The 22587-nt window shown below is 48.9% G+C and overlaps 1 protein-coding gene across 1 annotated transcript in view; it reads right to left on the bottom strand.

Annotated features, from left to right (window-relative positions):
- LOC102140761 (uncharacterized) overlaps positions 1–8428 on the bottom strand; it is a 153704-nt gene extending 145276 nt beyond the window's left edge. The window contains exons 1-3 of the mRNA XM_045382987.3: positions 8284–8428; positions 4469–4522; positions 2976–3136 (exon numbers count right to left, since the gene is read on the bottom strand). Coding sequence (XP_045238922.2) covers positions 2976–3136; positions 4469–4522; positions 8284–8350 — 282 coding nt within the window. The 5' untranslated portion in view covers positions 8351–8428. The remainder of the gene's footprint in view (positions 1–2975; positions 3137–4468; positions 4523–8283) is intronic.
- Positions 8429–22587: the final 14159 nt, after the last annotated feature.

The following is a 22587-nucleotide window of genomic DNA, read 5'->3' on the forward strand; positions in this document are numbered from 1 at the left end:
TTGCCCACGACGAAGACTTGGATATCCCAGTGTCACCATGGGGCGTGTGTGTGCGTGGTGGTGATGGTGGGGGGAGGGGGTTGCAAAACAAGGTACACTTTCTAAAAATGGAAAACATCCTCCCTAAAATAACTGATTTCACTGTTTAAATTTAAGAGAGCCAGTCATGATGGCTCACACCTGTAATCCCAGCACTTTGGGAAGCTGAGTTCGATGGATCCCTTGAGGTCAGGAGTTCGAGACCAGCCTGGCCAACATGGTGAAATCCCATCTCTACTAAAAATAGAAAAATTAACTGTGTGTGCTGGCAGGCACCTATAATCCCAACAACTCAGGAGGCTGAGGCAGGAGAATCGCTTGAGCTGGGGAGGTGGTGGGTGCAGTGAGCCAAGATCATGCCACTGCACTTCAGAAAACAAAGAAAACGAAAAAAAGATGTAATAGATTTTGGCCGGGTGCAGTGGCTCACACCTATAATCCCAACACTTTGGGAGGGCAAGACAGGCAGATCACTTGAGTTCAGGACTTCAAGACCAGCCTGGCCAACATGGTGGAACCCCATCTCTATTTTTTAAAATAAATGAAAAATAATTTTTTAAAGGATGAAGTTCTGCTACATCCTACAATGGAGAGGAATCTTGAAAATGTTATGTTAAAGTGAAAGAAGCCAGACACAAAAGGTCACGTATTATGTGATTCCACTTATATGAGGTACCTAAAAACAGGCAAGTTCATACAGAGAGCAGAATAGAGGTGACCAGAGTCTGCAGGGCAGGAATTGGAAGTTGCTGTTCAATCTGTACAGAGCTTCTGTTTAGGATGATGAAGAAGTTCCAGAGATGGAGGGTGGTGATAGTTGTACAATGATATGACAGTACTTAATGCCACTGAATTACAGACTTAAGATGGTTGAAATGGTGTATCCCATATTATATTTTAATCACAGTTAAAAAAAATAAAAATAAGCCACACACAAAGGAAAACATCCTGTACAATTCCATTAGAGAGAAGTTCAAAGACAGGCAAAACTCATCTACGGTGATAGAAATAAAAAAGGCAGGCTGGGCACAGTGGCTCATGCCTCTAATCCCAGCACTTTGGGAGGCTGAGGCGGGCAGATCACTTAAGGTCAGGAGTTTAAGACCAGCCTGGCCAACGTGGTAAAATCCTGTCTCTACTAAAAGTACAAAAATTAGCCAGGCGTGGTGGTGCACACCACACACCACCAGTAATCTCAGCTACTCAGGAGGCTGATGCAGGAGAATCGCTTGAGCTGCGGAGGTGGACGTTGTAGTGAGATGAGATTGTGCTTCTGCACTCCAGCCTGGGCAACAGAGCAAGACTGCATCTCAAAAAAAAATAATAATAATAAAATAAAAAATAAAAAATAAAAAAGCTGTACCCTTGGGAGAAGTGACCAAGAGGAAGGATGAAGGAGGCTCTGGGGGTTATATTTTGTTTCTTGCTCTGGCGATCGTGCCATAGGTGTTTAGTTTATGAAAATTTCTTCTTTGGAAGATTTGTGATTTTTACACTTTTTTCTCTAAAAATAAATTAATTAACCTCCCAAGGGGCCAGAAAATTTCCATTTTCCCCTAGAATCTTTGAAATACACCAGTTCTTTATACCCTTGCCAACATTTGACATTGGCAGCTTTTCTTTTGAGACGGAGTTTTGCTCTTGTTGCCCAGGCTGGAGTGCAATGGTGCAATCTCGGCTCACCACAACCTTCGCCTCCCAGGTTCAAAGCGATTCTCCTGCCTCAGCCTCCCTAGTAGCTGGGATTACAGGCATGTGCCACCACGCCCAGCTAATTTTGTATTTTTAGTAGAGATGGAGTTTCTCCATCCTGCTCAGGCTGGTCTCGAACTCCCGACCTTAGGTGATCCACCCACCTCAGCCTCCCAAAGTGCTGGGATTATAGGCATGAGCCACCGCACCAGTCAGCAGCTTTTCTTAAATGCTTAAAGCAAACAAATGAATAAAACCACAACAGAACACAATTTGCTTTGTGAAAACCGGCCCTTCAGATAAAAACAACCGCAAGTGTTTTGAAGGGTGTCAAAGGATAGCAAAGACTAATAAAGCAGCAGCTCTGACATACTGGACACCCTAAGAATTCAGAGGCACCTCAGGGCCACTCCATCAAAGATCTCATCCTGTGGTCTACATGAAAATACAACAAAACCGTTTTGAGAAACTCTTGTTAGCAAGCGCTCCAGTCAGTACAGATATGCATCACAATACGAGATGAGACTCCAACAGAAACGAAAAGGCCTTTTATGTGGGTTAAGAGGGTTTATCCAGGAAAAATATGAGGGTTATCAGAAATGGGACAGAGGCAAATGAGCAAGCACTTCTGCTTGCAAGAACATTGAGGAGCTTCCAGAAAATCTTAATGAAAAGAAATCTGCAACGACCAAGTGGGCCTAGCACATAATTCTGCCTTAACTGAGGACTAACACCACTGGACCTTAGTGTTTGCCTATAACCTGAGCCTGTGGACCCAGGTACTGCAAGGCTAGTGTCCAGTAGAAAACAGGCCAGGGCAGGCTTTCCTGTGAGTAGACTTCTACACCCAGTCTCTTCCTTTGTCCAAAGGCCTTTACTTGGTTTGACTTTGCATACCCTTGGACTTGCAGACATGGTTCTCAGTCCACCCCTAGGGCACAGTGTATCCCCCCCCCCTTCTATGGCTCTTCTCACTCCAAGGAACTCCCCCAACCTGCCCTAAAAATATTCCTTCCTTCACCTCTGCTATTCCCCCATTGGGCCCTCTGTGGCACCTCTTACAACCAAAATTGCACCATTTTCCCACATTCCTCTCAAGGGTCCTCACTTGCCAAATATAAGATTCCTCAGAAAGCTCTTCTGTTGATTAAGCAAATTGGAAATTGGAGGTGAGGTGCTGTGGCTTCCTCTTAGTCCTCCCCAGTGTCAACATAATAATCTCCCGGTTGCCCAAAGACACTCACCCATAAAGCCATCTGACACGGGCCAAGCACATCAAGGACAGCCAAGCCTTGGAGGCCAAGACCACTCTCCTCCACCGGGACCTCCTGCAGGCTGGTGCTGGTGTTGGTGGAAAAGTGATAGGTGTATCTGGTACCCACAGGGAGGTGGGACCCAGCTGACCCTGGAGGGCAGAGAGAGAGCAATGTCACCTTGACAATCTGCAGCCCTCTGGGATCCCCACACCACCTACGGGCATCCTTGCTCACACCTCTCTCTCTCCATCTGGGCTCCGAGCTGCCTGTCCCCAGCTTGGGGAAAGGTTGGGTAGCTGCATACCCTCATAAGAGTGAAAAAGAGAATAAAGATAGTAACAGTAAGTGCTCAATAAGTGCTAGCCAGTGTCATCATGGGCTAGGCCTTCTTCTAATATCAAGGTTTCTCTGCCTGGGTGCTATTAATAGTTGGGGCCAGAGAATTCTATTTGTGAGGGCTGTCCTGTGCGTTGTCAGGAAATTTAGCAGCATCCCTGACCTTTACCCACGAGATGCCAGTAACACAGGCCAGTTGTGACAATGAAAAATGTCCCCAGACTTTGCAAAATGTCCCCAGGGAGGGAGGACGACAATCACCCCAGTTGAGAAGCATCCATCTACAGTAATTCATTTAAGCCTCATAACCAACTCTGAGGTGAATACTCTATTTTCTCCATTTTACAGAGGAAGAAACCGAGGCTCAGACAGGTTAACTAACTTACACAAGGTCACACAGCTGGGATTCCACCCTTGGGAGTCTGACTACTCACCTATCACCTTGATAGATATCAAGTGGTGCTGGGGGTGGTGGGGGTACGGGGTGGGGGAGAAGGTGGCGGCAGTTGTTATCCTGGTCTTCATAGAAGACAAAGGTGTAAAGCTAGCCAGCCTTGGGGGAATCTGGGGGTGAGGAGAGTAACTGCTCTGGGGAAGAGCTGATTTAGGGAACAGAGAGGTCTGTAATTCTCAAGCCAAATCTCTAACTTTCTATTGAGGCCAGGGGATCTAGTGTGACATCTAATTATAACATCTCACCCCTCCCCATGGCTTGTGATTGAACTGACATTTTCATGTCAATTTCCTTGAGACAGAACCACACCTCATATTCCTAAGGTGCTTCTCTCTTTCCAAAGAATTTGTTCCCAAGGCTTTTTCATCTGCTCCACTCCAAAATGCAAATAGCATCACCTGACCAAAGACATTTATTCCACCTGGGGCCCACGGGTATGAGGAAAAAGCCTTGGGGGCTGGGATGGCTTAAGGCATTTTACTCTCAGCTTGCTATTCATTTCTCTAACTCTGTGGGTGGCCTTTGCAGAACTAGCCTTGGTCCTCCCAACTGGTATCTTTGGGAACATAGCCAGGGCCCTCTGGGGCTGTCTCTAATCCCATCTTACAGCTTCACCCCCATCAGGCCCCATGCTGGGCTCAGGCTCCTGGTCATGAGAGGTGTGATCAGGCGTCCTGAGAGAATCGCTCACCTGTGCACGCAGTCATGCAGGAGGCCGCCTGCCCCACCTGCGAATCTGGAATTTCTGAAATCACAAATCAGATGGAACCAGAGTGAGGCCAGAAAGAGGCATAGGATAGCCCCACGCTGTGGGTCACTGACCTTACTCCCGGAAGATGAGGAGTGATAATGCCAGCTCTCCCCAGACTTTGTGAAATGTCCTCAGGGGAGGGAGGGCCACGAAGACTGGAAGCCATTTCCCTACCCTTTGTCCAATTTGCTCTTGCCCATCTTGGGTACTGGCACCATTATTCCTGATAGCTCAAGCTGGCAATCATTCGTGTGGAAGCACCCCTCATCACCCACCACCTGATTCCAATATGTCAGCAGGCTCTGCCAATTCCATCAACAAATGCAGGTCTCCATTCCTCCCATCCATCAGTCCATCTACCCATCCCCACTCCCATCCACCCACCCACCAGCTCCCTGCTCCTATACATCCATCCAGCCAGCCACCCCCACCCCCCCTCCCATTCACCTACCTCCAACACCCCTCCTATCCATCCACCCACCCACTCCCCTCTATCCATCCATCTACCCACTCCCCATACCCCTCCTATACACCCACCCCCCAACCCCCCTTCCTATCCATCCATTCACCCACTCACCCATCCATCCTCCCGCCCACCACCCCTTCCTATCCATCCATCCACCCACTGACCCACTCCCCCTCCTATCCATCTATCTACCTACCCCCAACCCCCCTCCTATCCATCCATTCACCCACTCCCCATCGTATCCATCCACCTGCCCACTACCCCCTCCTATCCATCCATCCACCCACTCACCCACCCCCAGACCCCTCCTATGCACCCACCCACCCACCATTCTAACCTATCCACCCATCCACTCACCACTCCCACCTCCTATCCACCCACCCACCCATCACTCCCATATCTCCTAACCGTCCATCCACCCCCCAACCCCCATCCATCCATCCACCTACCCACTACCCTCTCCTATCCATCCATCCACCCACCCACTCCCCCCTGCTATCCATCCATCCACCCACTCATCCACTCTCCCTATCTATCCATCCACTCACCCACCCTCTCTTCTCTCCTATTCATCCAAGTGACTTGCCCAGGTGCACACAGCTGGTTAACAGTGGAGCCTTGGGATTTGAACCCAGGCACTCTGGCTCCAGAATCCCCAGCCATACCCTCATCCTGAATGAATCAGAGAGTAAGTGAGCAAATGAGTAATGAGTGGAACACCAGCAAGACCAAGAGGCTGCTGCAGGAAATAGCAGGAGCTGGTGTTCCTTCCTGTTGAGTGTCTCCCTTCTCCCACCATGGAAGGGGCAAAGAACAACCAGGGCATGAGCAGACGTGGTGAGGTAGCCCCTCGGCCCCCAGCTCAGGCTGCTGAGGAAACTGCCAGGGATTCCCAGAGCTCCCTCCCTGGGAAGGCCAGCACCCCTCCCTCCCTCCCTCCCGCCATCCAGCCATTCCATTTCCACCTACTTTCAAGCCTTGTTTCCCCTTCCTGCCAGCGGCTTGCGGGATCTTTCCCAGGCACCACCTGTGCCCTCCTGTGCCTTAATCAGGCGTTTATCTGCAGCTGTGTCCATAGGATAGCGTTTCAATAATACCACTTCCATCCTCAAAACCACTCCGCTGCACCTCGACTGGTCATTGCTACACATGCTGACCCGTTTAATCCCTCAAAAAACAAATTGTGACTGGGGGCAGCAGCTCATGTCTGCAATCCCAGTACGTTGGGAAGCCGAGGTGGGTAGAGGGCTTGACCTCAGGAGTACGAGACCAGCCTGGCCAGCATAGCGAAATCCCCTCTCTACAAAAAAATACAAAAATTAGCCGGGTGTGGTGGCGCATACCTGTGGTCCCATCTACTCAAGAGGCTGAGGTGGGAGACTGGCTTGAGCCGACAGGTGGAGGCTGCAGTGAACCGAGATTGCACCACTGTACTCCAGCCTGGGTAGCAGAGTAAGACCTTGTCTCAAAAAAAAAAAAAAAAACGGAAAAACAAATTGTTTCTCCAAAATGGGGAGGGGTGGGGGCGGGGGTGCGTTATATACTATTTTATTTTGACTCTTTGAAACAATAGAACATGGCAGGCTTTCTGGCAGGGCTTTTTTTTCCCCCTAAATATTTTGGCACGTCTAACAAAATATTCTTTGCATTCAAGTAGAGTATCAACAGATAAAACCACATTTGAAAGACATTCAACCCAATCAATTTCCATTCCAACTTTCCTTCAACTCTTTGATCACTTGGACACTGGGCACCCAATTAAACATATGTGTGCATAATCATTACGTTCTCCATTGTGCACAAGCCCAGCATTCTGCTTGTTTGCTCTACAGACAATCCCTACATCTGCTTTACTGCTCGATTAGGCTACAAAGCAGCCTGGCCCACCAGCCTCCATCCACCATGACCTGCAGAAGTGAGTGGAGCTCTGAGGGCACTGTGCCTGTATTAAGCCTGTACCCCTTCCATTTCCTGAGCACTTAAACACATTTAAAATATTTTTTAAATTTCAGAAAAATGAAGTTCATGCCATGATAAATTCATAACAGATTAACCAAGGATGGGAAAACGCTGCACACTGGAGGTAATAAATTCTTCAATCAGATCCTATGTACTTCTAGGAAGAGATCTGAAATGGACCGAAATCAATGTCATCTCTAGCCAGCAAATGAAATGGAGTCCCATTTCAGCTTTCTCAGCTGTCAATTCTGATCAGTGTGCATTCTTTTATGAAACCAACACAATATACCGAGCACCTATGGCACGCCAGGCAGTGTTATATGCTGAAATAAAAGCCTAAATATCAAAACAATTACATCATTTACAACAACTAAAAGACCCCACAATCTGGCCTGCGCTGTCCAGTATGTGGCTATAAAGAATCCAAAATGTTACTAGTTACGGAGAAACTTTTCACTTAATTTTACTTAAACAAAAAACCAATACTCCATTCACTTATTAGAAGACTTTCAGCCGGGTACAGTGGCTCATGCCTGTAATCCCAGTACTTTGGGAGGATTGCTTGAGTTTGAGACTAGCCTGGGCAACATGGTGAAACCCCGTGTCTACAAAAACTATTTTTTTAAAAAAGAAAAATTTCAAATATGTTTCAAACAACTTAGCACAGTAGCTAAACCTACTTTCTCAACGCTATGTTTTAAGAAATCTAAAGACAGATCAAGTATTTGCTATGAAAATGTAGCATCCAAACTGAAATATGTCATAAGTATAATATATATTGAATGTGAATGGGAAATGTATCTCATTAATACTTTCTATTCATTACATTTTCTAATTATATATTGGATATATTGGGTTAAGCAAAATATGTTATTAATTTCACCTGCCTTTTTAAAAATTTGTATGTGTGGGTTCTACGAAAATTAAGATTACTTGCTTTTTGTTGTTGTCGAGACAAGGTCTCACTCTGTCGCCCAGGCTGGAGTGCCGTGGTGTGATCTCGGCTCACTGCAGCCTCGACCTCCTGGGCTCAAGCTCAGTAGGCCCAGAAGGCAGCATTTTCTCACTCAGGGCTTCATATCTGGTCTCTGAAGCTCCCCAACCCCTGCCCTGTCTGAGTTTCCAGAGGATGCTGGGGGAGCATGTGAGTGAGAGCTGAGGATTCACCTGTCATCTCTCGCTCCTCTTCCCCATGAAAAGCTAAACAGGAGGTGACAGTGGAAAGGCAGGTCAACAGGCATCTGGCTACAAAAGCACAGTCCCAGGTGCGTCTGGGCTGCCCCTCGCTTCACTCCAGACAGGACCAGGAACACGCAGCAGTTTTACTTACCCTCCGCAGTCACTGCCATCAGCAGCCAGAGAAGGACCAGACTGAGGAGCCCCATGGGGTCTGGCATCACTCTCTGGGTCAGCCCCGTGCCACCAGCCTCAGGCTCCAGAGCAGCTCGGCGTGGTCCTGAAAGGAATCTTTTTCCCCAAAGAGGAGGGCTCAGCTTTAACCCATTCTCTCAGCCCAGGAGAGTAGAAGGGGAGGTGGGGGGGGGGGGGCAGTCAGAACAGAGATCCAGCCAATCAGAAGCCTCCGATAGATATTAGCACCCCCACCCGACAGAGAGGAGGGGAGGGGGCTCCTGACCAATGAGGAGAAAAAAAGCCTAGAGGGGAAAAAAAAAGGAGCTTGCCTACTCTTCTAGCCTTGTAAACAAGAGATCTGGGGGCAGAAGGCAACATGGTGTAGTGGTTGTTTCTTTTTAATTGCGGTATGATTACATTTTAAAAACATAAAATTGACCATTTTAAGCATTTCATTGATTTTAAAAGACAGGGCCTCAGCTGGGCATGGTGGCTCATGCTTGTAATCCCAGCACTTTGGGAGGTCAAGGCAGGCAGATCACAAGGTCAGGAGTTTGAGACCAGCCTGGCCAACACAGTGAGACCCCATCTCTACTAAAAATTTAAAAATTATCTGGGCATGGTGGTGGGTGCCTGTAATCCCAGCTACTTGGGAGGCTGAGGCAGGAGAATCACTTGAACCCGGGAGGAGGAGGTAGAAGTGAGCCAAGATCGCTCCACTGCACTCCAGCCTGGGCGACAGAGCTAGATTCTGTCTCAACAAACAACAACAACAAAGTCTCAATCCGTCACCAAAGCTGGAGTAGTGTTGCAGTCATGGCTCACTGCAGCTTCCATCTCCCAGGCTCAAGCAATCCTCTTGCCTCAGCCCCCCAAGTAGCTGGGACTACAGGCACTGTGCCACCACACCCACCTAATTCTTGTTTTTGTAGAGATGGAGTTTCACTATGTTGTCCCGGCTGGTCTTAAACTCCTGGGCTCAAGTGATCCACCCGCCTCAGCCTCACTAAGTGCTAGATTACAGGCATCAGCCACAGCACGCGGCCCATTTTAACCACTTTAAAGTATTCAGTTTAGTGGCATCGTGTCCACTCATGACATTGCGCAACCATCACTACTGTCTAGTTGTGTAGTCTGATGTTGGGTTTGTCTTTCCTAGTGCTCAGATTAGGAAAAGCCAGTGGGAGGCCTGGCTTAGCACGGCCTTTGGAAACGGCTCTTACCCCAGCAGCAGTGGGTTTTTCAAAGCTCCAGGTTCAAAGCCTCCCAAGAGGACAAGGAAGTAATTCGGGAGGCCAGGGGCCTGCCCACACCTGCTCAGTGTTCATTCTAGGTCCCACATCTCTGCCTCTCTCCCTCAAACTCACCTCCACCCACACCTTTTGGGTTTCAAGGTGTGGTGTTTTGTTTTGTTTTTTTAAAGACGGGATCTCACTCTGTTGCCCACACTGAAGTGCAGTGGTGTGATCACAGCTCACTGCAGCCTCAACCTCCTGGGCTCAAGTGATCCTCCCACCTCAGCCTCCCAAGTAGCTGGGTCTACAGGCACATGCCACCATACTTGGCTCAATTCTCCCATTTAAAGCACACAACTCAGCCAGTGTGGTGGCTCACGCCTGTAATCCCAGCACTTTGGGAGGCCGAGGAGGGTGGATCACCTGAGGCCAGGAGTTCAAGACCAGCCTGGCCAACATGGTGAAAACCCGTCTCTACTAAAAGTACAAAAAAATTAGCTGGGCTTGGTGGTGGGCGCCTATAATCCCAGCTACTCAGGAGGCTGAGGCAGGAGAATTGCTTGAACCTGGGAGGTGGAGGTTACAGTGAGCCGAGATTGGGCCACTTCACTACAGCTTGGGCGACAGAGTGAGACTCCATCTCCATCTCAAAAAATACGTAATTAAATTAAAATAAAGCGTACGACTCAATGGTTTTTAAGATAGTCATGGAGTTTGGCAATCATTACCACAACCAATTTCATAATATCCTCACTGCAAACAGAAATCCCATACCTAGTAAACAATCACTTCTGGTGCCTCTGACCCTAGTCCTTGGCCACCACTGATCTGCTTTCTGTCTTTATGGATGTGTCTATTCTGGACATTTCACACAAATGGAATGGTTCAGTAGATGGCCTTTTAGTCTGGCTTCTTTCACTCAGCATGACGGTTTTGGGGCTCAGCCATGTAACGTGAAATCGGGCGTCATTCCTTTCTGTGGCTGAATAATGCACTGAAAGGATAGACCACTTTCTGTGTGGCCATTTATCTCTTGATGGACAGTTAAATGTACTTTTAATAGAATTTTCTTAGAGTTAAACTAAGACACAGTTGACTGGCTGGCACACCATGTTTTATGAAAACTTAATCATTTATGCTTTTAGACTTGGCCCATTTTCTTTTCATATTTTGAAACCAATGATTCTACCTCCCTTTCCCCAAGCTCAAGCATTTTCCTTTTGTTTTTGAGATGGAGTTTCGCTCTTGTGGCCCAGGCCTGAGTGTAATGGCACAACCTCGGCTCACTGCAACCACCACCTCCCTAGTTCAAAGCGGTTCTCCTGCCTCAGCCTCCCAAGTAGCTGGGACTACAGGCATGTGCCACCACGCCCGGCTAATTTTTTGTATTTTTAATAGAGACAGGGTTTCACTATGTTGGCCAGGCTGGTCTTGAACTCCTGGCCTCAGGTGATCCACCCTCCTCGGCCTCCCAAAGTGCTGGGATTACAGGCATGAGCCACTGCGTCTGGGACCTAGCTCAAGCATTTTCTCTAGCAGGGTTCAGGAGCCCTGTCCCATAGGGATGAAGACCTAAAAGACCCTTCAGTTCACAGCTGCTTGGGGACTGTGATGAGTTCTGGGGTGGCTGCTAAATGCTGTGAGGAAAAGCATCTTGGGGGGTGCTGACTTGGAGGAGCCAGTGGGGAAATGAGATACACAGGCAGAAGATTTTCACCACATCACAGAGACCTCACTCAGAGAAAGGAACAGTTATTGTGGTAGGAAATCGTGGACGCCGTTTACAAATGAGAGATTTCCTGGGATCTCAAATAATAGATGGCATTGTTGTTAGGATTGTCAGGCACTAGGCAAAGCATTCCTTGTATGTTGACTCATTCAATCAATTCCTCCTGCAAAATCCCTGCAAGGTGAACTAGGTCATCCCATGGTACACATGAGGAAACAGAGACACAGAGAGGTTAAGACACTTGCCTTAAGTCACACAGCTCAGTAGGATTTTAATCCCATCTGGCTCCCAGAGGCCCTGCTCTGTTAGCTCTGGCAGCTTTAGTCAGAGACTCAAGTCTCTGACCATAGGCCTGAATTCCTCCCCAGTTCAAAGCCAGGAGCCCTCGCAACCCTCAATGCGATGGTTTCCTCATCAATGCAGCAATGTCAGTCACAGGGGATACTGGCTACAAACGCAGATTCCCAGGTCCATTCCAGGACAGGACAATCAGACTCCCTAGGGTGGGGCTCTCCCTCCAGGCCATTCTGGTGACCAGCTGGGTTTGCATTGCCCCAGCCTACCCGAGTCTGCCTGGGAAGGGTCCCTGTACTTCTGGCCTTACTTTGTGTCTACATTGTCACAGGCCCAAAACCCAGAGTGTGGGGACATAGGACTCAATTCACAAAGACTCAGACCCTCCTATACAAGCCACCCACCATAGATCCAGCCCTCACCTCCTGTTCCTCTCACCAGAGTTGTGCTTCTACCTGGAGGGAATTTACGGGGCTGGGTTTGGGTTTGCCAGTGACTGGGAATCCAGGTTCCAGTCAGTGTGATTTCAGCTGGAGTATTAATTGAAGCCCATCAGGCTCAGGTCAGAGTCACCAGAGTTCAGAATCCCTTTCGGTGGGCGCAGTGGCTCACGCCTTTACTCCTAGCACTTTGGGAGGCTGAGGTGGAAGGATTGTTTGAGCCCAGGAGTTCGAGACCAGCCTGAGGAACACAGGGAGACCTTGTCTCTACAAAAATAAAAGCTGGGTGTGGTGGTGCACACCTGTAGTCCCAACTACTCAGGAGGCTGAGGCAGGAGGATTTCTTGAGCCCAGGAGGCTGAAGCTGCAGTGAGCTGTGATCATGCCACGGCACTGCAGCCTGGGTGACAGAGCAAGACTGTTTCCAAAAAAAAAAAAAAAAAGGCAGCCTTTTCATTTGTGTATTAGCTTGTTCTCATACTGCTATAAAGAAATACCTGAGACTGTGTAGTTTACAAAGAAAAAAGAGGGTTAATTGGTTCACAGTTCAGGAAGCGCGGTACCATCTGCCTCTAAGGAGGCTTCAGGGAGCTTTCACGCATGGCAGAGGGCAAAGCTGGAACAGGCGTCTTACATGGCAGGTGCGGGACCAAGAGAGAGGCATGGCGGAGGTGCCATAAACAGCCAGATCCCTCTACTCCATTAATCCTTCCCTTTCCCTTAAACAGCCAGATCCCTGTGCTCTGCCTATTAATTAATTAATCCCTCCCTTTCCCTTACCACCCCCACCCCACCAACCACAAAACCGCTGATATTTTTACTGTCTCCAGTTTCGCCTTTTCCAGAATGTCCCAGAGTTGGAATCCTACAGTGTTTCTTCAGTTCTTTTCAGAATGAAGAAGTTTTTGTTTTTGTTTTTTTGAGACAGGATCTTACCCTGTCACCCAGGCTGCAGTGCAACCTCCACCTCCCGGGTTCAGGCGATTCTCCTGCCTCAACCTCCCAAGTAGCTGGGATTACAGGTGCCTGCCACCATGCATGGCTAATTTTTATATTTTTAGTAGAGATGGGGTTTCACCATGTTGGCCAGGCTGGTCTCGAACTCCTGACCTCAAGTGATTCACCAGCCTCAGCCTTCCAAAGTGCTGGGATTCTAGGACTGAGCCACCACACCCGGCCTGAAGCTTTCTTTTTAAACCACCAAAAGATATTTTGCAGAGCTAGGGTAAGCGGGTTAGAAAGCCATGGATACCTCATGGTAGAGAAGTAACCAGCAGGGGGCAATGAGCTCCTCTTGCCTTGCCTTCATGAAGCACTCACTACTGCCGCCTTATGAACAAGAGGCCGGGCTAGGTGGCTCAAGCCTGTAATCCCAGCACTTTGGGAGGCTGAAGCAAGTGGATCACTTGAGGTCAACAGTTCGAGACCAGCCTGGCCAACATGGTGAAACCCTGTCTCTACCAAAAAACGCAAAAATTAGCCAGGTGTTGGTGGCACATGCCTATAATCCCAGCTACTCGGGAGGTTGAAGCAGAAGAATCACTTGAACCCAGGAGGTGCAGGCTGCTGTGAGCCAATATCACACCACTGATAAAGAAATGCAAATTAAAGCTACAAAACTCAGACTGGGTGCGGTGGCTCACACCTGTAATCCCAGCACTTTGGGAGGCCATGGCAGGCGGATCACTACTTGGAGACTGAGGCAGGAGAACTGCTTCAACCTGGGAGGTGGAGGTTGTAGTGAGCTGTGATCGTGCCACAGCACTTCAACCTGGAGACAGATCAAAACTCCACCTCAAAAAAAAAGAAAAAAAAAGAGGAAGAAATTTTTAAAATTAAGTGAAAAGGCTCTGAAGCCTGGATGAAATAATTGGCAACTAGTGGAGAAAGAGGACACGGGCTCTCAGGGAAAAGAAAGAGGAAACAGCATGTTGAGGTTTCGCAGGTTAAAGGCAAATGGCAGATCACTTCACATTTGGAGTGTGTGAAACACAAGCAGTTTAATCTTTTCAAGGGCAAAGACCATCTTCCCTTTTGTATTGCTCATAAGACCTTCACATTGTGGCCATAAAAATGCTGGCTGGGTGGGGAAGGGGAAGCACATTTTCTCCATTCTGGCAATTCCCTTTCTAGAAATTAACCCAAGCCGAGCACAGTGGCTCACGCCTGTAATCTTAGCACTTTGGGAGGCGAAGGCAGGCGGATCACCCAAGGTCTCGAGTTCAAGACCAGCCTGGCCAACATGGTGAAACCCTGTCTCTACTAAAAACACAAAAATTAGCCGGGCGTGGTGGCAGGTGCCTGTAATCCCAGCTACTCCGGAGGCTGAGGCAGGAGAATCACTTGAACCTGGGACGGGGAGGTTGTAGTGAACCAAGATCGCGCACAGCCTGGGTGACAGTGTAAGACTGTCCAAAAAAAAAAAAGAAAGAAAAAAAGAAGTTAACCCTGCAGGTCTTCACACACAAGTAGAAACTAAAAACATATTCAGAACCAACACATAAGTGGGAGCTAGAGAGTAGAGTTTGTGTGCCTCACAAACTCCGTTTTACAATTTTAAAAAATGAAACACTCATCCTTGCACTGCTTTTGGGTGGGGGATACAGTGACACAATCACGGCTCATGACAGCCTTGAACTCCTAGGTTCAAGCAATCCTCCCACTTCAGCCTCCCAAGTAACTGGGACCACAGGTATCCACCACCATGCTTGGCTACTTTTAAAAAAATTTTCTAGAGAGACGGGGCTCTCAATATGTTGCCCAGGCTGGTCTGGAACTCCTGGCCTCAAGTGATCCTCCCACCTCAGCATCCCAAAGTGCTGGGATTACAGGCAGGAGCCCCCATGACTGGTCATTCTTTCATTGCTTCTCAGTACAATGTTCTGGGGACAAAGTGAAAGTTCTCCTTGCTCTGTCTGGTACTGGGAGGTCTCTCATGAGCTATACTCTCCTGGAGTTATTCATTTTCCTTAGAAAACCCAGATGAGACCACAGGCCCTTTGAGGTTAGCTCAACATCTTTTCCCGAGATTAAGGATCTAACTGAATGGACCACATGCCTTGAGGTATCAGAGGGGACCCTTCGGCTGGGCGCGGTGGCTCACGCCCGTAATCCTAACAATTTGGGAAACTAAGGCAGGCAGATTACCTGAGGTCAGGAGTTCGAGATCATCCTGGGCAACATGGAGAAACCCTGTCTCTACTAAAATACAAAAAAAAAAAAAAAAAAATTCAGCCAGGCGTGGCAGCGTGTGCCTTGGCAGTCCCAGCTACTTGGGAGGCTGAGGCAGGAGAATTGCTTAAAGCTGGGAGGTGGAGGTTGCAGTGAACTGAGATCAAACCACTACACTCCATCCAGCCTGAGCAAAAGAGTTAGATTCCGTCTCCAAAAAAAAAAAAAAAAAGTGAGGGGCAACCCCTCACACGTGCCTGGGCTCCATGGAGCTAGAAGAGTCTGAATGACCAACAGTCAGAGCATCGGGGATGTCAGGGCTGGAGATCCCAGACTTTCCCCACCCACTGCCCACTCTGTGGCTTTGACAGTGGCTCAGAGAGGAGGAGGACATACCCAGTATGCGGCAGCTGGAAGAGCTGAGGCAAGACAGGACCGCAACCTGGGGCCTCAGACCTTGTCCCAGCACCTCTTGAAGGCCTGTTAGAGGAACACGTGCTAGCAGCAGCTGGTGGACCTCGGTGCCTGCCTTCTGGTCAGAGTCTCACTCAGTAGCATCTGGGACTGGAGTTACCTGCTAGTCCCATCACCTGAGTCTGGTTCTATTCTCCCCCACTGTGGACAGCTCCAGGGTCATTCTATACTAAGCACTATGCTGTAAAAAGTTAACCTTGGCTGGGCATGGTAGCTCACACCTGTAATCCTAGCACTTTGGGAGGCTGAGGCAGGTGGATCACTTAAGGTCAAGAGTTTGAGACCAGCCTCTGCAACTGCGAAACCCCATCTCTACTAAAATACAAAAATTAGCCTAGCATCATGGCATTCACCTGTAATCCCAGCTACTTGGGAGGCTGAGGCAGGAGAATCGCTTGAACCCGGGTGGAGGTTGCAAAGAGCGGAGATTGCACCACTGCACTGTAGCCTGGGTGACAGAGGGAGACTCTGTCTCAAAAAAAAAAAAAAAAAAAGTTAACCTTGTCCCGCTCCTGGAAGGAAACTCCAGGCCCTTGGAATGTGCTGCCTGATAGGAATACAGTGTCTTTGTTTACCTGGGGGCCTAGGACCACGCCAGCTAGTCTCTGCTAATGACATGATTTATGGCGGGGGGTTTGGGTCAGGTGATATCAGCATGACCTCTGGAGGGGCTGGAGACTGAGGTCAACTATGGGCCACTGGCCATGACCGATGGCCAATAAAAACACAAGAGTCTGGTGAGCTTCCTTGGTTGGCAATGCCCTGTGCACGTTGCCACATCCTGTGGCTGGAAGAAATAAGTACCGTCCACAGGGAGAGGACATCTGGGAGCTTGTGCCGGGCCTCCCTGCCCTGTGCGTCTTTTCCCTTTACTGATTTTACTATCTTTCCCTGTAATCAACAGCAGCCATGAGTGCAATGGCTTTTCTGAGGTCTGTGAGTCCTAGGACACCATAGAGGCTGAGAATGATCTCGGGCCCCTCCCAAAATGCAAACATCTACTGTATGCCAGTCAGTGTTCACTGCAGATACAACACCAGGCAGACGAAAGCCCTGCTCTCAAGGAGCTGACTTTCTAGTGCAGGGAGACAGATCAGAAGCAAGACAAATAGGCTGAGTGTGGTAGCTCAGCAATTTGGGAGGCCGAGGTGAGAGGATGAGGAGTTTGAGATCAGACTGGGCAACATAGTGAGATGCCGTCTCTATTAATAAGAAAAAAAAAAAAGGTGACAAATAAGTTTATCTTTCAGGAGCAGACTTATAGGGGGCCAGGAAACCCCTTGGGACACGAGCTTGGCACCTATGAGCCAGTCTCCATTAGGACCAGGTCATGTTCAGCTTTCATAAGCAGGAGTGGAACAAGTCAAGCAAGTGACACTCAATTTTGCAAGCAGCAGCCACCTGTATCCCCTTCTCATCATGGACTGCCGGGTGTAGGTGTCAGTATTAGCATACCTAGCTCAGGTGAGGATGAGCTGGTGGTTACCTCTGTGTCATTTGAAAGCCACCACGTTTCTTTCACAGGCGGACCATGGGGGCTGCCTCCTGCCCAGGAAATAAAACACGTACTTTATGAGTGCAAACAAGAAAAAAGTTCAAGCACAAAAACGATACAAAATGTCTCCGGGAGGGTTGACAGGTTAGCTGAGGAATCCCAGCTTGGAACCTGGGACCGGTAACTTCACCTGTCAGAATTTCAGTTTGTCTGTAAAATGGGAGCGGATGTTCATCTTACAGAATCGTTGTGAAATTCAATGACAGAATGTGCCCCACCCGTGGCAGGCACTCAACACAGCACTCGCTGCTGCTCTGCGATGGGGTTATCTACAGTCACTGGTCATGATCCTCCTGGCATCCAGAAGCCTATTCACTCATTTACCTTTACTGTTTACAGGTTGACATCGTTTCACAATCAAAGATCGAGTCCCAATTCCTGTGGCTGTCAGTTCAGCTGAGCTGGAAGAGGGCGGGCTGAGCTGTCAGATGTCAAAGCAATAAGCCAAAAAGCACAGCGTTACGCCCGCGATCACTCACTGTGATGGTACAAGCAGGAGGCTAAAACCGGAGAAAGCACCAACTGCCCTTCTCCCGTTTCCCCACCGAACAGAGCATCGGCTGAGGATCTGGTGTATCATCCAGATATGGGGGAACCGGGCAAAAGGCTCCTGGCAGTTTTATGGACCTGGGTTGGGGGCAAGGGATGGGGCTAGGAGTGGAAAAGTACTGAGTAGCAAGCCAGGGTGGAGAAAAGGGTCCCCTTTTTCCTCCTTCTGGCCCATAAGAGGCCCCTGAAGAAGACCCCTGCCGAAGGCCTCAGATAAGGAGACCTAGGAAGGCAGGCAGTAGGGCTCAAAGTGCAGACATACATCAGAGCAGAGCCGTGGGGCCTGAGACCGCGATGCAACCCCCTCCAGAGGCCACATGGCACTGGCTGCGCCCCAAGTCTGGTGTGGGGAGGGCAGCTCCCCCTAAGGCCTGCCAGGTAAAGCCTTCAGAATTGCCTGTGGTCAGGCCTGAAAAAAAAAATAATCACATGTGGGTTTTTTGAGACAGAGTCTCGCTCTGTCACTCAGGCTAGAGTGCAGTGGCTCAATCTCGGCTCACCGCAACCTCCGCCTTTCAGGTTCCAGCGATTCTCCTGCCTCAGCCTCCCAAGTAACTGGGACTACAGGTGTGTGACACCACTCCCAGCTAATTTTTGTACTTTTTAGTAGAGATGTGGTTTCACCACATTGGCCAGGCTGGTCTCGAACTCCTGACCTTGTGATTCGCTCGCCTCGGCCTCTCAAAGTGCTGAAATTGCAGGTGCGAGCCACATCTGGCCACATGTGGGTTTTTAACCAGGGGTCACGCTCCTCTGCCGTGTTATCTGGGGCCTGAATCATTGAGACGGTGCATTCCTGTTACCTGGCCCAGGAGTGGGGCGTCCACACATTGGGCGTGCCCAGGACAGCCCCAAATCTGCTACCTGGCCTACTCATTAACAGCTGCCCTTTCGTCTTTGACATGTGCTACCTAGGCTTACCCTAATAATTTTTAATATAGAAGACGACTGTCAATCATTTTACTGAAAAATGGCACAGTGGTTTTTTTTTTTTAAATGGCTGGTACAATGAGTAGCAATGATACAGCCACAGACTTTTTAACGATAAAAAGATAACCATCAACAGATAAGCAAAATGTGGTCTATGCACACAATGGACTACTATCTGGCCATAAAAAGGAATGGAGCAACGACGCCTGCCACAGCATGGGTGGCCCTTGAAAACATTATGCCACGTAAAAGCCAGGCATCGGCTGGGCGCGGTGGCTTACACCTGTAATCCCAACACTTAGGGAGGCTGAGGCAGGTGGATCACAAGTTCAGGAGTTTGAGACCAGCCTGGCCAACATGGTGAAACCCCGTCTCTACTAAAAGTACAAAAAAAAAAAAAATAGCTGGGCGTGGTGGTGCGCACCTGTAATCCCAGCTACTCAGAAGGCTGAGGCAGGAGAATTGCTTGAACCTGGGAGGCGGAGGTTACAGTGAGCCAAGATAGCGCCACTGCACTCCAGCCTGGGCAACAGACCAAGACCCTGTCTCAAAAAAAAAAAAAAAAGGCCAGGCACAAAAGACCACATATGCTGTGATTCCATTTACATGCCATGTACAGAATGGGCAAATCTATAGAGCTGGAGAGTTGATCAATTAACTGCCAGGGGCTGGGAGTGGCAGGGAGGGAAGATTGAGGGTTGACAACTAAAGGGTACGGGATTTTTGGTTTTGTTTTGAGACCGTGTCTCACTCTGTCGCCCAAGCTGGAAAGCAGTGGCATGATCTCAGCTCACTGCAATCTCCGCCTCCCAGGTTCAAACCATTCGCCCACCTCAACCTCCCGAGTAGCTGGGATTACAGGCACCTGCCATCATGCCCGGCCCATTTTTGTATTTTTGTAGAAACAACATTTCACCATGTTGGCCAGGAACTCCTGACCTCAGGTGATCTGCCCAGCTCGGCCTCCCAAAGTACTGGGATTACAGGCATGAACCACCACTCCTGGCCCAGGGTTTCTTTTTGAGGTAAAGAAAATGCTCAAGTTGATTGTGGTAATGGTTGCACAACTTTGTGACTATCCTAAAAAATAAACCATTAAATTGTATGCTTTAAAACTTTGTTTTAGAGACAGGGTCTTCCTCCTGTTGCCCAGGCTGGAGTGCAGCAGTTCAATCACAGCTCACTGCAGCCTTGACCTCCCTGAGGCTCAAGCAATCCTGCCTCAGCTTCCTCAGTAGCTGGGACTGCAGGCACACACCACCATGCTCAGCTACAATTTTTTTTCTTTTTTAAGAGACCGGGTCTCACCTTGTTACCCAGGTTGGTCTTCAACTTGTGGCCTCCACCAACCCTCCCACCTCGACCTGCCAAAGTGCTGGATTACAGGTGTGGGCCACCACGCCCGGCTGAATTTTACACTTTAAATGAGTGAATTGTGTGATATGTAGATAACATCTCAGTAAAGCTACCACCAAAGAAGCCAAAAAGTTCTTACCTCAAAGCCCTGTGTGAGTGGCTGTTTTAGAGCAGAGTCTACGGTGAGGTCGGAAAACTTCTCTCTGCATTAGAAGGTCTGCCTCTCCCGACACTTTTCCCCCTATTTCTTGGCTACTCAGAGATTCACCAGCCCCTTCACCTGGGGCTCAGCTCTGTCATTGACCCCTGCTTCCATTCCCCACATCCTCCAAACAGAAATACACCTGCCCAGGATCGCATGCACCCCAGCTGCGAGGGCCTCCGTGGTAATGAGCCCTCATGTGAAGACGACAGGCCCATGCCCAGTCCCTTCCTGCCCTTGCTTCCAGGGAATGGGCCCTGTTAACCATGCCCCCGAGCGGGACACACACACAGCCCTAGATCTGTAGACACAAGACTCACTCCAATGATGGCATTCTCAGCTCAGGGAGGGAGGCAGCCCCCAGGGCCCACAGGTGGAAGGAATGTGGAGGCTTTCGAATGACCTGCAAAGGTGGCTCCCGGCCCCATCTTCACCTGAGCCAGATGTGTGAATACAGATGCCCGCCCCTGGCAGCAGACGGTGGAAAGGAGACACAGGGGGCTGATGCTTGCAAAGTTGAGTGTCACTTCTTGGCTTGTTCCACTCCTACGTATCAAAGCTGACCACAGCCTGGTGCTCACTGAGACCTGTGTCTTGAGGGTTTCCTAGTTTACCCACGAGCTTGCTCCGGTGGGCTGCAAGGCAAACGCACCTGAACGCAATAATCTGCGCACATCCTTAGGATGACCTGGATGGCAGACGCACCTGAAGGTGTGTCCCAGCTACGGAATCCGGGAGTGGCCAACCTAGAGATTTGTTTCCTGTCTATGAGAAACATCTGAGCCCCTGGCCCATCCTATGAAACACAAGCCCTCCAACGGATTGAGACTCTGAGTTTTAGGGTACATGAAGGTTGCCAGGTGGAGGTCGTTAAGGGGAGGGTGCTAAGTGAAAACGCTGAATAAACTGCATGCTGTTTGCAAGTGGCTGCAGTTTTCCTCTCCAGCCCATCACCACCTGCACTCTCTCCCCTGTATCTAAGTCCCTAATCAAACCCCATGTCTCCTTTGCTGGCTCTGCATTTCTTCTTCAGCCTCTTGAATTGGTTGCCTCCCTAGTGAAACTAATAGGGTTTCAGCACAACATAGGCCAAAACAGCAAGCCCCTAGCATATTCCAGTATGTTCTGGAATGTTCCAGCAGGTACTGTCGTCTCCCCCAGACCTGTCCATTTCCTAAAACAGACTTTTAGCGCTGGAAGAATCAGCCTACCTTTTCTTGGAAAGGAGAGCAACTCGGTGTGGGAAGCTCAAATGACTTGTCCCAGCCCCGCAGCAGGTTGCAAGTGGCTCAGTCATGGTTCTTCATGAATCAAATGCTTTCACTTTACTTTCTTCCCTAATTCAACAAGCATGTACTGTACACTTTAACCCAACATTGTACTGGTTCCAAAGATGTTGATACTGAGGTCCTGTCCTCATATTCTACCATTTGCTTTATAAGGATTATTTAATTATATGTTACAGTCTTTTTTTTTTTTTTTTCCCGAGACGGAGTCTCGTTCTTGTTGCCCAGGCTGGAATGCAATGGTGTGATCTCAGCTCACCACAACCTCTGCCTCCCAGGTTCAAGGAATTCTCCTGCCTCAGGTTCAAGCAAGTCTCCTGAGTAGTTGCGATTACAGCGTGTGCCACCACGCCTGGCAAATTTTGTATTTTTAGTAGAGATGGAGTTTCTCCACACTGGCCAGGCTGGTCTTGAACTCCTGACCTCAGGTGATCCGCCCGCCTCAGCCTCCCAAAGTGCTGGGATTACAGGCGTGAACCATCCTGCCCGGCCATTATATTACAGTCTTAACACACTTGTTAATGGTTACTACCTCACTGAAACCTCCATTCTGATTTATGCTGCATTCACAGTTCACTCCATCCTCATTTTACCAGTTGTCACATGAAATGATACAAATTGGCATATTCTCTTTGATTGAGGTGAGATTCACCTAGTACAATTAAACAATTTTACAGTGACCAGTTCAGTGGCATCAGTACATCCACCTTGTTGTAAAACTGCTACGTCTATCTAGTTGCAAAACATTTTCTTTTTCTTTCTTTTTTTTTTTTTTTTTTTTTTTTGAGACAGGGTCTCACTCTGTCATCCAGGCTGGAATGCAGTGGCGCAATTATGGCTCACTGCAGCCTTGACTTCCCAGGCTCAAGCGATCCTCCCACCTCAGCCTCCCTAGTAGCTGGGACTACAGCTGCCTGCCATTACACCAATCTAATTTTTTTCATATGTCTTTGTAGAGATAGGGTTTCACCATGTGGCCCAGGCTGGTCTCAAACTCCTAGGCTCAAGCGGCCCTCCTGCCTCAACCTCCCAAAGTATTGGGATTACAGGCACGAGCCAG

Source organism: Macaca fascicularis, chromosome 20, assembly GCF_037993035.2.
Source record: "Macaca fascicularis isolate 582-1 chromosome 20, T2T-MFA8v1.1".
In the NCBI taxonomy this organism is placed as follows: Eukaryota; Metazoa; Chordata; class Mammalia; order Primates; family Cercopithecidae; genus Macaca; species Macaca fascicularis.